At 43.0% G+C, this 16,311-nt stretch overlaps 1 protein-coding gene across 8 annotated transcripts in view; it reads left to right on the forward strand.

The window, feature by feature from the left end:
* LOC132821811 (traf2 and NCK-interacting protein kinase-like) overlaps positions 1 to 16,311 on the forward strand; it is a 240,745-nt gene that overhangs the window by 170,063 nt on the left and 54,371 nt on the right. For 5 of the 8 annotated variants that reach the window (XM_060834625.1, XM_060834628.1, XM_060834630.1 and 2 more), the window contains exons 13-15: positions 3,266 to 3,382; positions 11,084 to 11,275; positions 13,432 to 14,088. In XM_060834625.1, coding sequence (XP_060690608.1) covers positions 3,266 to 3,382; positions 11,084 to 11,275; positions 13,432 to 14,088 — 966 coding nt within the window. The remainder of the gene's footprint in view (positions 1 to 3,265; positions 3,383 to 11,083; positions 11,276 to 13,431; positions 14,089 to 16,311) is intronic. The other 3 variants (XM_060834629.1, XM_060834631.1, XM_060834633.1) reach the window with 3 other exon arrangements.

Here is a 16,311-nt window from a genome sequence, read left to right on the forward strand (position 1 = left end):
AACATTGTGTACCATTCCATGCAGCAACACATCTGGGCTCCTTTGACAGCACTTCCCAAGCTTTTAACACCTAGTACTTAGAAGGACAAGGACAGCAAATCCATGGGAACATCACAACCTGCAAATTCCCCTCCAAGCCACTCATAGAGTCATAGAGATGTACAGCATGGAAACAGAGCCTTCGGTCCAACCTGTCCATGCCAACCAGATATCCCAAATCAATCTAGTCCCATCTACCAGCACCTGACCCATATCCCTCCAAACCCTTCCTATTCATATACTCATCTAAATGCTTCTTAAATGTTGCAATTGTACCAGCCTCCACCACTTCTTCTGGCAGCTCATTCCATAGACATACCACCCTCTGTGTGAAAAGGTTGCCCCGTAGATCTCTTTTATATCTTTCCCCTCTCACCCTAAATCTATGCCCTCTAATTCTGGACTTCCCGACCCCAGGGAAAAGACTTTGCCTATTTACCCTATCCATACCACTCAGCATCTGACTTTGAAATATATCATTGTTCCTTCCATGATGCTGGTCAAAATCCTGGAATTCCTTCTACTACTTCTTCCTACTCCCTACTCTTCCTCTTCTCTTCTTATTCTTCCTACAACTGGTATTGTGGGTCCAACTACAGCACGTGGTCTATAGCATTTTAAGGAGGCAGCTCAGCTCCACCTTCTCAAGGGTTACTAAGGGTGAATAATAAACACTGGCCCAACCAGCAATGCTCTCACCCATGAACAAATGAAAGGTCTGCCACATAATGTTATATAGAATATTCAGTGGGCCATTCATCTCAACTAGGTGAAAGTGAGGACTGCAGATACCAGAGATTAGAGTCAAGGTTAGAGTGGTGCTGGAAAAGCACAGCAGGTCAGGAAGCTGACGAAGGACTCCTGCCCAAAACGTCGATTTTCCTGCTCCTCAAATGCTGCCTGACCTGCTGTGCTTTTTTAGCATCACACTAATCTTGACATTCATCTCAACTGTCCATGCTGGTATTAAATGTTCCAGACAAAGGTCCTCCCTTTCACTCTCCCACAACTTGGCCAATCTTTCTACTCCCTTTTTTCCCTCAGTGTTTGACTCATTTCTTTTGGGAAGCATTGAGTCCCTTTCCTCTTGGCCTTTCTTGAAACTGTGAATTCCTTTGTGGATTTACAAAGGAGGATTTCCCCATTCACCCAAAAACATTTAAAGCATCTTCAGTTTATGATTCAAATCCACTTGGATAGAGCCTGGCTGTGAGCACTTTGTGTTAAGTTCTTGCTATGCACATTATCTCAAACCAGATCAGCCCAGAAAGAGCTAATTTGGCTTATCACATTGGTGTTTGCCTATTCATTCTCTTCCTGAATACTCTTAAACTGCTAGGTGTGGCTCAGTGGTTGACACTGTTGCCTCACAGTGTCAGGGACCAAGTTTCAATTCTAGCCTGTCTATCTGTGTGGAGTCTGCATGTTCTCCCCATGTCTGTGTGAACTTCAGACAGGTGCTGTGGTTTTCTCCCACAGACCAAAGCTGTGCAGGCTATGGGGATTGGCCATGTCAAATTGAAAGTAGTATCCAAGGATATACAAGCTATTTGGATCAGTCATTGTAAATGTGGAAATAATATAGGGAGCTGGGTGGGATGCTCTTCAGAAAGTTGGTGCAGACTCAATGGGCTGATTGGCTTCTATCCACATTGTACAGATTCTATGACCCCATCTATAAACAAAATGTCCCCAAATATCTCAACCTCACAAACGTGCTGCATTGACACCAGCTGTTGCTCAAGCTGCAACAACTGAGGACACTTCTTGCACATATCATTAATTAGGATATGGAAAGCATTCTATGTATTATACATGGCACAATCTATGCACTATTGTCTACCATTCCTCTATCAGATAGTAATGACTGCCACTACAAATAACCTGTCGTACTTAAACAAAAATACACTAGCTCCTCATTTCTCTTCTGTTGATGTAACTTAAATATTGGGAAGTTAGCTGAATGTTTTACGTACTTTTATTTAAAAAAAAACTTTTAAAGTTCCAGTTTCTTATGCTAACACCTCTATGAAAAAGGGAACTGACCGGTTTTCATGCACCAGTTTGGGCTGAGTGGCCTGTTTCCGTGCTGTAGGACTCTATGACTCTAACTCACCAATACTCACCAATCAATCAACTCACTGGCTTCCCACTCTTTCCAGGTTCCATTTAATTTGTCAGTTCTAAAGGTGGGAGTAACTGTTCATGTCTTTGAAAAAAATGTGAAGTTCCAGCCTTGACAAATTCTTATTGAGCTTTTAGCAGTGTTAGTTGACTTCATTGAGACGACAACCCTCCACCTAGTCATTATCGCCAGCAGCAGGATAGCCTTGAAATTGACACACGGACAGTGCCCCATACCTCCACTGCCAATAGTGCACGACACCATTAATACAGTCATAATGTCTGCTGTTTGATTCACAGTTGGATCGTGTGGAAAATTCCCATGTTTTACCCTCCATAAATGTGAGTTCATTTAAATTCATCTTGTCCCATATCCTAACCTGTATCTAGGCCCATTCACCCATTATCTCCAGTTCTCAGTCATCCATGTTGGCACCCAGTCCAGCAGTAGCTCCATTTTAAAGCTGTTTTATTTGAAAAGTCCTCCATGGCTTCCCCTTGCTTCCAGTCTCTGTTATTTCCTCCAGCCCCAAAGTTTTCCAAGATTTCTGCTCTCCTCCAGTTTTGCTTCCTTTTCCACCTCCAATTCTGAATCATTGCGCCAGTGGAGATTATACAGTCACTTCCCTAAACCTGAAACTCCAGGATTCCAACTCTAAACTTATTCCCTAACCTCCTTTAAAACATTTCTTAAAACCAGCATCATTCAAAAAAATGTTAACATCTCCTCGTCAGTTGCTGTATGTGGCTCAGTGTTCAATTTTGTTTAATAATATTTGTTGCCAAATCTTTGGGACATTTTCCTTTGTTGAAGAAGCTACTTAACTACGGGATATTGCTGTTCTAAGTATCTCCCACAACAAATCATCTTGGAGGGTCCATCATCTTCCAAATTCTGTCTGTTGGCTTACAGATGTTTTTATTCTGTCTTGTGTTGGGAAGGAGGAGAGTAGCCATAGGGAGGCCACTTTGACCCTGGGGATAGTGAGGGAACAGGTGGGTGGAGTGGGAGGGGAAATATGAAGAATAATTAGTCAGAATTAACACGCTTTGCTCTCGTCATCCCATTTTCTCTCACTCTACATTACTCTGGCACTTGCAGCAACAAAGGAGAGACCGGGAGCACCGGAAACAGCAGGAGAGGGAGCAGAGGAGAAGATATGAGGAGATGGAGAGACTCCAGAGAGAGGAGGAGAGACGTCTGGCTGAACGGGAGCAGGTAAGCACATTGTCTTTAGGTAGCTGGATTTAAAACATGTTGTTCAAGGCTGGATGTAGGGTCTTGGGGAATGTAATGCCCTGTAACACCACTTACATCTCGGTGTCTCCTCCTGTGTTGTCTCTGTGGCCTTTCCTAATCCTATGGTCCTCATGGCAGCCATTGTGACCCAGTGCATTCTGGAACCAATATCGTGGTCTAACACTGGACAGGTCTACATTGCACTTTCTTGTTAGACATGGAGACAATGTAACAGGGGGAGAAGTGGGTGGGGAATGGATGTAATGACACTGCCCCACTCTCACCCAAATCACCGACCTGATAGGGAGAATTGTCAGCATTTTCCCATCACTCAATGGCCAAGTATATTCCTAAACTTGGTTCTTAATTTCTTCTGAGCCATAGGCATCACTTACAAGGCTGGCATCAATTGCCCATCCCTAGGTGCACCTTGAAATGGTGATAGTAGCATCGCAAATGGGTTACGCTTCAAAGAGCATTAAGAGTTCACCATGTTGGTATAGGACTAGAGTGACATAATGGGACAGAATCAGTGGGGTTTTTAACAGTAATCCGACAGCTTCATTGCCATTTTTACCAAAACTGTTTTCTTAAGAACTGGATTTGAACTCACAAACTGCTGAGGTGGGATTTGAACTGGCATTCTCTGGAATATAAATATGGTAAGATGACTGCTCTATTATACTGACCCACACGCTGGCTTGCATTTTTTCAACATTATCCTGATTCAGCGCCCTCCCTCTCCCCAGTGGTACTGGCTGGAAGTGCAGCAAGGCAATGCTTTCTGCCTTGGACAAAGGGCTGAGGTAGAAGCCACCCTGAGATTTTGTACGACAACAATCCCGATTCCTTCAGCCCCACTTCTCTGCTCCCCCTGTTGAAATTGCTTTGAGGGAAAAAGAATCTGGGTTTCAAACTTGTTATAAGAACAGGAGATCATTCAGCCTCTCAAACTGTCTCAACAATTTACTGAGGCCACATTGGCCTCTGCATTTCAACTCCATTTACCTGTATTTGGAACATGATCAACGGTCTGGAAATTGATCTGCAGATCCCTTCGTTTTTTATTTTGGACAAGAACGCTGCAGCTTTGCTCTGTGTCTTGTGTGAACAAACTCTTCCTCACAATAGGAAAAGAGAAAATTTCTTTGGATACAATAATCTCAAACACCTACATTTAATCACCTCTTCGCCTTTTACACATTAGCGAATACAACTATACAACCAGAGGTGGCCAAAGCAAAATGGGACTGAACAGAGTGGATAGTGAGATTCTACTCCCAAAGAGTCACAGAGCCATACAGCGTGGAAACAGACCCTTTGGTTCAACTAGTCTGCACCAACCACGTTCCTAAACCAAACTAGTCCCACCTGCTTGCATTTGGCCCATATCATTCCAAATCTTTCCTACTCATCTATTTATCCAAATGCCTTTTAAATATTGTAACTGCACCCACATCCACCACTTACTCTGGCAGTTCCTTCCATGTACAAACCACTCTCTTCGTGTCCTTTTTAACTTTTTCTCCTCTCACCTTAAATGTATATTTCCAAGTCTTGAACCTCCTCACCCTCAGGAAAAGACCCTTGCTATTCACTTTATCTATGCCCCTCATGATTTTACAAACCTCTATAAGGTCACCCCTCAATCTTCTACACTCCAGTTAAAAAAAGTCCCAGCCTATCCAATCTCTTTTGTGATTATGGATATTAGAAATATCTCTGCTAGGAGCCCTACAATTTCTTCCCTAACTTCCCACAACATCCTGGGATACACTTGACCAGGTTTGAAAACAAGAACCAGAAGCATTAATTGAAAATGATTGACCAAGAAACCAATGGCATTATCAGAAAGAAAAACAGCAATCAGTTAAATCAGGAATGTATTGCCGGAGAAGGCAGGATTTAAAAAGGAGATTCAAAGAGAAAGAATTATAGGGCTGTAGGGAAACGGAAGGAAGTGACACCGAGTTGAGAAGCTCTTGCAGAGTTCTGGAACAGAGATGATGGACTGAATGACCTCTTTCTGTGCTGCACCCCTTCTGTGATTCACAGTTTAACCATTTTGGCTCTGACATTGTTCTGCTGAATCTGTGCTGTGGCCGTACCAAGCCTGTCGAATGGCACCCAAAACACATTGATCCAGATCAGACCTTTCTGTGAAAGAAAGAATCAGTTCAAAAATTGCAGGAGAAATATTTATTCGTTTTTTTTTTAAATACTTCTCTTCCTGTTCAGAGAAGCTGTAATTTTCATGCCTTTCCCACTCATGCTTCCTATGGAGGCTTGAAGGTTGAGGGTGGGTATTAGTGGGAGTGACACTGAGCTGTGCAGCTCTCAAGGGGCTGAGGATTGGAATTGCTCTGACAGCTTGTACAAAAGAATGAGTCATTGAGACTTGAAGTCCAGTGAGATATTGCAGGGAGTTACTCAATAACTGACACATTTGATTGCTTCCTGAGGTGAAGGGGCTGTCTTACGAAAAGAGATTGAGTAGACTAGGGCTATATTCCCTGAAGTTCTGAAGAATGAGAGGTCATGTACATTATAATGTATACTATTCTACAAGGGTTTGACAGGGTAGCTGCTGAAAGGCTGTTTTCCTCAGGTTATACAGTTAAAACACAAGGACACAGCTTGATGATAAGGAAGTCAGCCCTCTTAGACAAAGTTGATGTGAAATTTTGTCGTGCAGTAGGCTGGGAATCTTAAAAATGTTCTGCCCGAGTGAGTCTTTTTGAGTATGACCAAGACTGATATTTATACATTTTTGGACACTAAATAAATGAGGGAATACAGGGATAATGAATATAGGGTTGAGGTACAAAATTAGCCCTCGTCATATTGAATGGCAGAGCAGGCTTGAGGAACTAGAAGGTTGACCACTGCTCCTATTTCTAACATTTTTAGGATTTCATGAGTCTGGGCTACCTATTATTAAGAGGCCACTTCTTTATTTTTTCATGGGATGGGCGTCACTGATGAAGCCAACATTTGCTGTCCACTTTTTAATCTCCCTTGAAATGAGTGGCTTGCTAGGGCCATTTCAGAGGACAGTTAAAAGTCAGCCACATTAATATGGGTCTGGTAGGCCCGACCTGGTGAGGATAGCAGATTTTTTTCCCTGCAGGGCATTAATGAACCAGATCAGTTCTAGCAACAATTGATATAGCTTTGTGGTCATCAGTTTCCAATTCCAGATTTATTTATTGAATTTGAATTCCACCAGTTGCTGTGGTAAGATTTGAAACTATATTTCCAAAGAATTAGCCTGAGCCCCTTAACATTACCACTATGCCACTAGCTCTTCATATGACCTCCCATCACTATGAGTACAGTTCCTGCCACTTTCTGGCACTTAAATCTGTAGTATACCTTTGCCCTCACAAAATCAATTGGCAAAAAGCCATTCACAGCTAAAGCAAAATCAAAGACATTTTACTGTGCAATCCTTGTCCTCCTGTCCTATTATCCAATGGAGCTGAAACAATAAGCTCCAACATGCTGTGTAATAGCAGAGGGACATCAAGCAGAGTACTCATCCCACCCTCACAACACTCAGTCTCTATTTTGAAATGGCCAATGACGGATGACCTACTCCTGTGGGTTTCACAATAAAAACACAATTGCTAGCCCCCACCCAAACATGTTGACTTCGTAGCTTTTAAGAAGTCCACCCCATGCATTCACCCTGCCTCCTCCCCTTATCAGTTGAAAAGTTCCACTGTTACACTATAATTGATTCAGCAGCTTCATAGCAACACAAAAACCTGAAACCTGTAAGCTTTACACTCGCTATAACTTACCCAACCCCTCAAACATCACCTTCCAAATCACAACCCTAGTATGTCAATCCTCATGTCATGCTGAGCTATGACAGTGGAAATGAGTAGCCTCTTCAGGACTTTGTTGGATAATTCTTGTTGAATAATCCTTGATTGTCAGAATTTTTTTACCCGTCTGACTCCGAAACCAATCAACAAAACTATTATTAAAAATGCAAAATGGAAAATTGCAAATCTTTTCAAAGCTACCTACAATTTTGCTTAATTATGAGTTGCATCCATGAGACCAACCCACAGTTTCTTAAGGATTGGCAACTCAATCTGTGCTGCACATCAGCAGCACTTTTTGTGCTTTGTGTCAGTGATGATGTTTGGTCAGATTTGGATTTGACTCTTGTCCCTAGCCCCAGTTCTCTCTGTCTCCTTTAAACCTGAGATAACCTACTGAGAGCTCAGTTCATTCTCTCTGGTGCCACAAATCCCAAATTACCTGAAGCTATTGCTGCTCCCACAGACTTCTTTCTGAAATGTATTTAACGTCTTTCAGTGCAATCAAATTTCAAGGATTAATTTCTGCTCATTATGTCTGTTGCTCTTTATTCTTTAAAACTTGCCAATAAAAAATCCTGTTCTTAAAACAAAAGTGTTGCTCTTTGAAGGGACGACTGAAAGCTGAGTCAGATTGAACTGAACGTGATCACAAACTCAGAGCAGGGCTCTGTAATGAAACTGTTGTTGAATTTCAGAAGGTAATGACAACACTAAATTCATTCCATGTGAGAAGAAAAGTGGTTAAAACCCATTCATATACAGAGCTCACTCTCCTGCCACCTTTGTTATCCTTTGGACACCCCTGCCAACTTTGTTATCCTTTGGAATTGATTGGTGTCCAAACCCCAACTTCAATAATGGTTTTAGTTTCCATTATGGAGGTTAATGAAGTATCTAATGAAGAGAAAAATGATTTCCTCATCAGTTTGGCCAAGTGTGGGATGGAACATGGAACTGGTTGAGCTCACTGGTCCAAGGGCGTCTCCTACAGGCCAGCAGTGGAACAACACAGGCTACCACTAGCAATACACAACCAGCCCACATTCTTAGCTGCAGGAACAATCTGTGCCCCCTCAAGAAAAGTTAGGCAAACCTTGTAGCCCAGACTTCCAGCAGATCCCACTGGTCAGAAGACCCGCAGAATTTGCAAACCTAAATCTGCAACTGTTGTGGGCATCCCTTTTATTTTTGGCTGGTGAGATCCAACATTTATTTCTGAAAAGTAAGTGGTGAGCTACCTTCATGGACACAGCTGAGTGGCTTGTGAGGCCATTTTAGAGTTAACCTCATTGCTGTGAATCTGGAGTTACATTTAGGCCAGACCTGGTAAGGATGGCAGATTTCCTTCAACACAATTTTACACAACCATGATCCAACACATGCTTGGTTATCATTGCTGATACTAACTTGGGATTCCCTATTTATTTAATTGATTACATTTAATTTCCCAGGTGCAGTCGTGAGATTTGAACTCATGACTATAGATTATTAGGTTAGGCCTCTGCACTGTAAGTCCAGAAACAGAACTACTGTATGTCTCAGTTCAGTTTGGTTCAAGCTTCTTGAATCTCGGGCATTCCTGTCTCCTTCTCCTTCTTTTCAGAAATCATTCCTGTTTTCTCTTTTTTTCTCTCTCTCTCTCCTTTCCTCTCTTTCTCTCCAAATCTCTCTCCTCAATGTCTGCAGGAGTACATAAGGCGGCAGTTAGAGGAAGAACAGAGGCAGTTAGAGATCTTGCAACAACAACTTCTGCAGGAGCAGGCTCTCCTACTGGTAATGCACCAATATTATTTACCTGGAACCAAAGCTTGCCTAGCCCCTTATTCACAATCCCACCTCCAATTTCCTCCCTTGTTCATGTTGTTCCCTCATTGTGCATTGTATATTTGCCTGAGAAAAAGTTTACAAACCTATGGTGATCCATCATAAACTCAACTAGCTTCTTTGAGTTTTATAAAAGAGCAGGAATGAAATGTTGAATTTAATTCTACTAGATCATTCCAAGTAACTGTGTTGCATTGTTTCAAAATATCTGGCTATTTTAATAGGACTGCTGTCTCTTCCTCTTTTTGTCCCTTCCCTGCATTCCTAATTCCATTCCATTCCTGTCCTGTGAATGTTTGATGAGGGCAATATCGAGGGAGCTTTACTTTCATTTTGAAAGCATAAAGGAAGCTTTCTCTGTGTCTGAATCCATGTTGGACTTAACTTGGAAGTGTTTTATGGGGCAGTTTTGAGGGAGCTTTATGCTGTATCTCAACCATACTGTTCCTATCCTGGGAATGTTTGATGTGGACAGCATTAAGGCTGCTTTGCTTTCAGTTTAAAAGAGTAGAGGGAGTTTTGGTCTGAATCTAACCCTGTGCTATACCTGTCCAAGGAGAGTTTCATGTGGACTGTTTAGACAATGGAGAATTCTTTGGATTTCCTTTTGTCTTCCATTCTGCCAGAACCTTATAACTTGAGCATGTAATTATTAACCTGTAACAGCTGAGAAACAATATACAGGAATGAGAAACTCATCAACCCATTATAATAGATATGGACAGTTTCAATGCATTTAGTGAACTGTACAGTTTGCCACTGGTCTGAGAGTTTATTCTGGTCAAATATAACAGCTTGCACTCTCTGAAACTCTACTCCAAGTAAGGAATTAATAAATATTAAGTCTTAATTCCTTTTGGATTTTGTAACCAGGATTGTCCTTTTCCACTCTGGTTTCCACCTTTCACCTCAACCTCTCCTCACTAAAACCCTGAGCCACATTGACATTGCCTTGTTTGGCAGCCCAAACCTCACTAGACATTAACTCCATCAGTACACATCCTGACCCTGCATCCTAGCCCTGGTGCTTATCATCTTGCCTCAACTCTCCCAGTGCATTCAGAACTCAAAATCATACAACAGCAGTTAAAGCAACCAACTCGCCACCACCATTTTGAGAGCATTTAGGCATTATGGGATGGCCATATCAAAAGCAGGAATATATATTAAATCAAGCCATGTCCTCTCCCTCCAGCCAGCTCCAACTGATATACCATGTTGCATCCTATAGGCTTAGGTCATGGCCCTCTCCCTAGTCTTTCATTAATCTTAGAACCCTGCCTGTCTTGAATCTCAACTCTGGAATGCTTCCTTAAGCTTGTTCCCTGTCAATTCATCAAAGGCCTCCTCTAAACCAGCCTTGTTAACTGAGGCAGCTTGAGCCAATTTGCTTTATGGTAGCTGCTTCCTCTGCAGACGGTCTTGACTAGCGGAGAGCAGAGTTGTACCCCAAATTCCAGGTCGTCTTGCAACCAAGTGCTTGCGTCCTGAGTACGAGCCAAGAAAGCGCTCCCAGCATGTAGGACAGACCAAACTAACATTTGGAACTAGATGATCAGGGTACGCATTCATGATCCTAGACTCTTATCTTATTATTCCCTCCAGGGCTTAAGCTTGTTCTCCATAATACTTTCAAACTCCAATTGAGAGGCATGTGGATTATTGCAACTTTTATTGAGTTTAATGAGATTTCATGCCATTGTCTTGCATTAGTTCAAGTTAATGAACATCCTGCGAAATTTCAACTGACTATTTAAGATGCCAGTTTGCAAAAGGAATAGGAAAAAATAGATTTCATTTCATATGGCCCTAAATGTATTTGTACCTGTATTCGTTGGAATGACAAATGCAAATGTGATCTGGGCTTGAATGTAGTTCCGAATAGATTAGATGAAATTCTCACACTGAGTGGAATGATTCTCAACCTTGATCATTGTGGGATTAGTCCTTCCACCAGTTGTCATTATCAAACATGGTGAAGGTTTTATACACTCTCTTCTGTTTGGTCTCCGACTGAAAGGAGTACAAGCGAAAGCAGCTGGAAGAACAGCGTCAGGCGGAACGACTACAACGACAATTGCAGCAGGAACGGGCTTATCTGGTGTCTCTCCAGCAGCAGCAACAGCTGGAGCCAAGACCTGGTGAGAAGAAGGCACTTTATCACTACAAGGACAGTATGAACCCAACGGAGAAGCCAGCCTGGGCCAAGGAGGTAGGTAGTCTAATTGTTATCTCTGGGATTGATTTGCACTGTCACTTTGTGTCTGTGCTACCATTGAACAGAATGGGAATAGGTGTTGATTAAGTTGTTAAACTGTGAGCCAATTGGTTCCTTTAATTTCCTTAGCTGAGAGGGTCTTGTGGAGAGACATCATCCTGTAATGGTTGCTGAATATAAAAGATGCAATCCAACATCATATGCTTCATTAGACCAGGAGCCACTAGACTGTGTTACACAGTGTGACAATGTTTGACTATCCTTTTGGGGAAGTTAGTCAACATTGACTGCCTTCTCTGAATGTTTTGCCCCAATGATTGCTCACTTTCAACATCTCTCTTGTTCTCCCTCGCTTTTTCTTGCTCTTGCTTTCTCTCTCTTGCTCTTTCTTTTGTTTCTCTCTTTCTCCCTCTCTCTCCTTCTTACTTTTTCTCTCGCTTTCTCTCTCTTTCTCTATTGCTCCTTCCTTTCTCTTTCCTTCTTCCTCTCTCTTTCACTCCGTTGCCTCCTTCCCTCTCCTCCCCACCCTTCACTCTTCCTCCTCACCACCCCTTCCTCACTCCAGATCTCTATCTTCTCCTTCCTCCCTCCACATCTTAAATGTTCCTTGATTCTTCTACTCTTCTTCTCTTCCCCAACTCCTCTCCCTCTCCCTCTCTCTTTTATCTCCCCATCATTGTGCTTTTGCAGACATGTGTACAACCAACAAAGGACCTCCTAGGCCTGTGGTAGACCTACTTATGAGACTGAGGTGGAATCTGTGTCCACTCCCACCTGCAACTCAAGAATTGAAACCTCCTGCAGTTTATTCAGTGGGTCCCTCGGTCACTTAGTCTGGGCTGCTCCAGGTGATACCAGTAGGCACAGTGTTTGGGAACTCAAACTGTGCTAAGCACCTTGGATTTAGGGCATTAAATTTAACCAGAGATTTTGCCTCTAATCTTCGTCCCATACCCTTTGCTGGATTGACAGGGATATCCTCATTGTTAAATAGCCCAAGAGCACCATGAGGAAAAGGTAGCAATGAGAAAGAAAAGAAGATGTCCTCAAAGTGTTTTGATTGAGAAGGTCAATATGTCTTTGCACTTTATTACAATTACCTGAATGTTGTAGAGAGTTATCAGAATTCCTGTCCCCTGTGGATTCAACATAAAACTAATTCAATATAACCCTGAAGATCACATGACCTCCAACAGTCCCCACCCTCCTAGCATTAGTTGCTTCACACGTCAATCATCTGCCTGCCCATACCAATCAGAAAGCAAAAAAGATACTTCCTTATCCTTATGGATAATTTTGACTGTGAGAGTTAAGTGGGCATTTTCCTGATTTCAAATATTCAGAGTTCAAAGAGGCTTCTTGTCCCCAATATGTTATATATTTTTAACGCCCATTTACTCTTGCATTTAGTCTTCAATTTATGCAACCTCCAGTTGTCCTAGAGTGTTTGACATCTTTCCTGGAATTTGGGGAAGGAGAACGATATTTCTTCAAAGGGTGAATCCACTAATCTGAATGTACACTTTGCCTATTCAGGAAGGATGACAGGTCTTTGCTAAGGGTGGGGAATTTCAGTCGGAAATGGCTGGATGATCACTTGGAGTTGAGGTACGGAGCAGCTATGATCTGATGGAATTGTAGAACATGTTGGAGGGACTGAATGACCCACCATCCTCAACTGTTTTTTAACCATGTGAGTCCAGCAAACAGCCTCTGAATACTTGCTCTGACTGATTTGGACTGTAATGTGGGCAAGTTTCTGGCTGCTGCAGCCCCACTCCCACAGACTACCAGTATTTGAACCAATCAATATGGTGGCTACAGAATGTGAACATTTCAAGGCTGAGATTGTTTTTTGTTGGGAAAGGGAGAGTGGATTATGAAGTCAAGGTTGATAAGTGAGGTACAGATCAGTCATGATCCAAATAGATCATGGAATCAGGATTGAGGATTGAATTGCCTCCTGTTGCTCTCATGCTGGGAGAGATATATTTCTTATGCACTATATAAGCCCTCTATTTTATTGATGTCACCTCTGTCTGGCCAACGTGAAACATGTGGCTGCTCATTCTAATGTCACTCTGGTTTCTATCCCAGGTAGGTTTGTGCTTTTTGTTTTTGAACAAATAATTCTGTCATCCAAACCCCAGGTACAGAAGCGATCGCTCAGTAATTCTCCTCGACGCCCACCCAAAGGAGTGCTTGCCACTAAGTGGCCATCGTTCAGTGACATCACCAATCAGCAGCCCGCTCACCATTTGGCCCCGCATCCCAGTTCTGGACAACACCTTGTGATTCCCAGTTTTCTCGCCTCTCCTCTCATCAATGGAAAAGGCTCACGCCAAGCCCAGACCGTACTGGACTCGGATCAAGCAGGTCCAGCAGGAATGTCCACTCCCCAGGCCCAAGCAAAGACCAAGAAGAAATCACGTGCCGACAAAGCTACCCCAGACCAGGCCAGGCAGGCACGACCACGGCTACGGTCACAGACCCAGCAACAGCCGTCACTGGAGGCAACCTTTGAGTTTGGACGCAATGTCATGGTGAAGAAACATGTAAAGGCCACCTCTGCAAAACCACGAGGGCGTTCAGATGAATACATCTTCACATTTGGTTATGGTGGAGTAATTAAGAAAAAGAAAAGGAAGCCAGTAAATAAAACTGCAAGGCCCCTAGATTACAGATTCACCATGAAACTTGGTGGTGTGGTAGAGAAAGTTCCAATTACTCCTGAGATAAGGGTGGATCCTGATTATGATGGACAGATCTCTGAAGAAGGAACATCTCAAGAAACAGAGAGCACGCCTGTACCAATTCCTCACCATGGTTCTCTCTCCTCGCTATCTCCTTGTAGCTTGTCTCCAGATTCCCCTGAGGGCTTTCTGTCTTGTTCTTCCCCAGCCTCTTTCTTGTCAGATCTCAAAAGATTGCCCTCACAGAATTTGATGGTCCCTCAGCCCACCTGTATGCTCTCTTTGAAAAAGATGGCCAGTGCCCCAAATCTTGCCGATCCCCATTCCTCTTCCATCGTTCCTTTTGCTCTCTCTAACCGCCCACGTGCTGGCTCTGCTGAATTTCACACCATTCGCAACACCCCTTTTGAGTCTCCCTCACCCCTCCACCCCCTGGAACACAATACATCCTCAGGCCTTCTTTCTGTCTCTCTCGACCAGTGGCCAGGCTGTGCCCATTCCCACAGCTACTACTCCCAGTACAGCACACTCATGGGTTCTCCTACACCGTCCTCCTCAGAGAAATTGCCACCCACTTCGCCGCATAGTACTCCCCAGAGACAGGGACAATCAGACAGCTCAACGCTGTCTCTGGAAACTGAAGACCTCACGATCAGTTTGTGCCACACTCCAATTTTGAGATTGGAACTTGAGCCTGACAGTTATCAAAAATGGAGGGAAAATAAACTTAGCCTCCAATCAGCAGACAGCCCAACACATGAAAATTGGTGTTCCTCCCCTCAAACTCCAGAAACCGACCCATGGTTCCCCCTCTCTTTGTCTTGCCCTGAGAGTAGTCTCAGGCAAATGCAGGTTACTGGATTTCCTAAATGGTGCCGTTCAGCTTCTGATGCCAGTGAATTGAAAGTTCCACGATGCTGCCACCAGAGGTCTCACATTGCTGGACAAAGGAGGGGTCTGCAGTCTGTCAGTCCATGTGAATGTTCACTGTCTGGTTCACCAAAATAATGTGCCTTATTGTCAATGCACTAATGTCCACAAGGGTGTCCTGAGTGGTTTCATCACAGTTCCTGTAACAGTCCAGAGACTGCAGGTACTGGAAATCCAAAACAAAACAAAACTGCTGGAAAAGCTCAGCAGGTCTGGTAGCATCGGTGGAGAGAAATCATAGTTAACTTTTCAGGTCTAGTTACCTTTGTTCAGAACTGAAGAACTGGGGTTCTGAAAATGTCACTAGATCCAAAATGTTAATGCTGCTTTCTCTCCAATAGTGCCGTCAGACCTGCTGAGTTTCCCCAGCAATTTTTGTTCTTGTTTCACTCTTTTCCACGCCTACACTTTTCTGAGCACCAGTTCAATTGCTTGGTGAGCTTAGCTTAGGGTGGAGTCTGTCCCATCTCAGTTGGCTGGCTGGCTAGTTTGAATTGTAAAGGGATTCGGACAGCATAGGTTCAATTCCCATACTGCCTAGGGTCACCATGAAGGTCCACCTTCTCAAACCTTGCCTGAGGTATGCTGACCCTCAGGTTAAATTCATCTCCAGTCACCTCACTCTAATGAGAGAGCAGACTATGGCCTTCTAGTAGTACAATGACTCTTGCTTTACATTCTGACCATCATATTTATTTAACTGGGGGATATGTGCTCTTGAAATTTGTGTTAGACATCCTTTGGCAGGACTTTTGTCAATCTCAATATAAGTCATTCAGTGAGATATCAAACCTAGACCCCTTTCTTGTTGATAGAGTTTATTAACCACTCAATTTTTTTTTCAAAATGACCTGCTCAGGGATGTTATTACATATCTTGAGAGCACATGAGACTTGAACCCAGGCTTTCTGGCTCAGAAATCTGCACGCTGTCACTGCTCAATCTTAGATATTATCCAACCACCTGGTCAGAGATGGTAAACTACTCTGGAGCAGGTGGGACTTGTACCCAGGCCTTCTAGTCCAGAATAAGGGACACTACCGCTGCTCCACCAAGTACCCAACTACTCAATCTTACAACTCCTTCCACACACTAATTCCACCTGCTTCCCCCTTTATATTTATTCGGTCAATTTACTAATCAATGAACATCAATAACCTGCCGAACTTGCTATATTAACTCAGTCAAAGACAAATCTCCTCTAGATTTCTCAAGAGATGAAACATTTCTTAAGATCATAGAAGAAGCCCCTGTGCACTGATCCATCTGCTCTGTGGTCAACACGTTGGGATAACATTGCTGGAAATGTTTAATAACAAGAAATTGTAGATGTCCAAGACAACACCTATCGATTGCTTCAAAATATCATGTGGATGTATTCAACAGAAATATGGCATCTGAAAATTA

This window comes from Hemiscyllium ocellatum, chromosome 13 (genome assembly GCF_020745735.1).
Source record: "Hemiscyllium ocellatum isolate sHemOce1 chromosome 13, sHemOce1.pat.X.cur, whole genome shotgun sequence".
NCBI lineage: Eukaryota > Metazoa > Chordata > Chondrichthyes > Orectolobiformes > Hemiscylliidae > Hemiscyllium > Hemiscyllium ocellatum.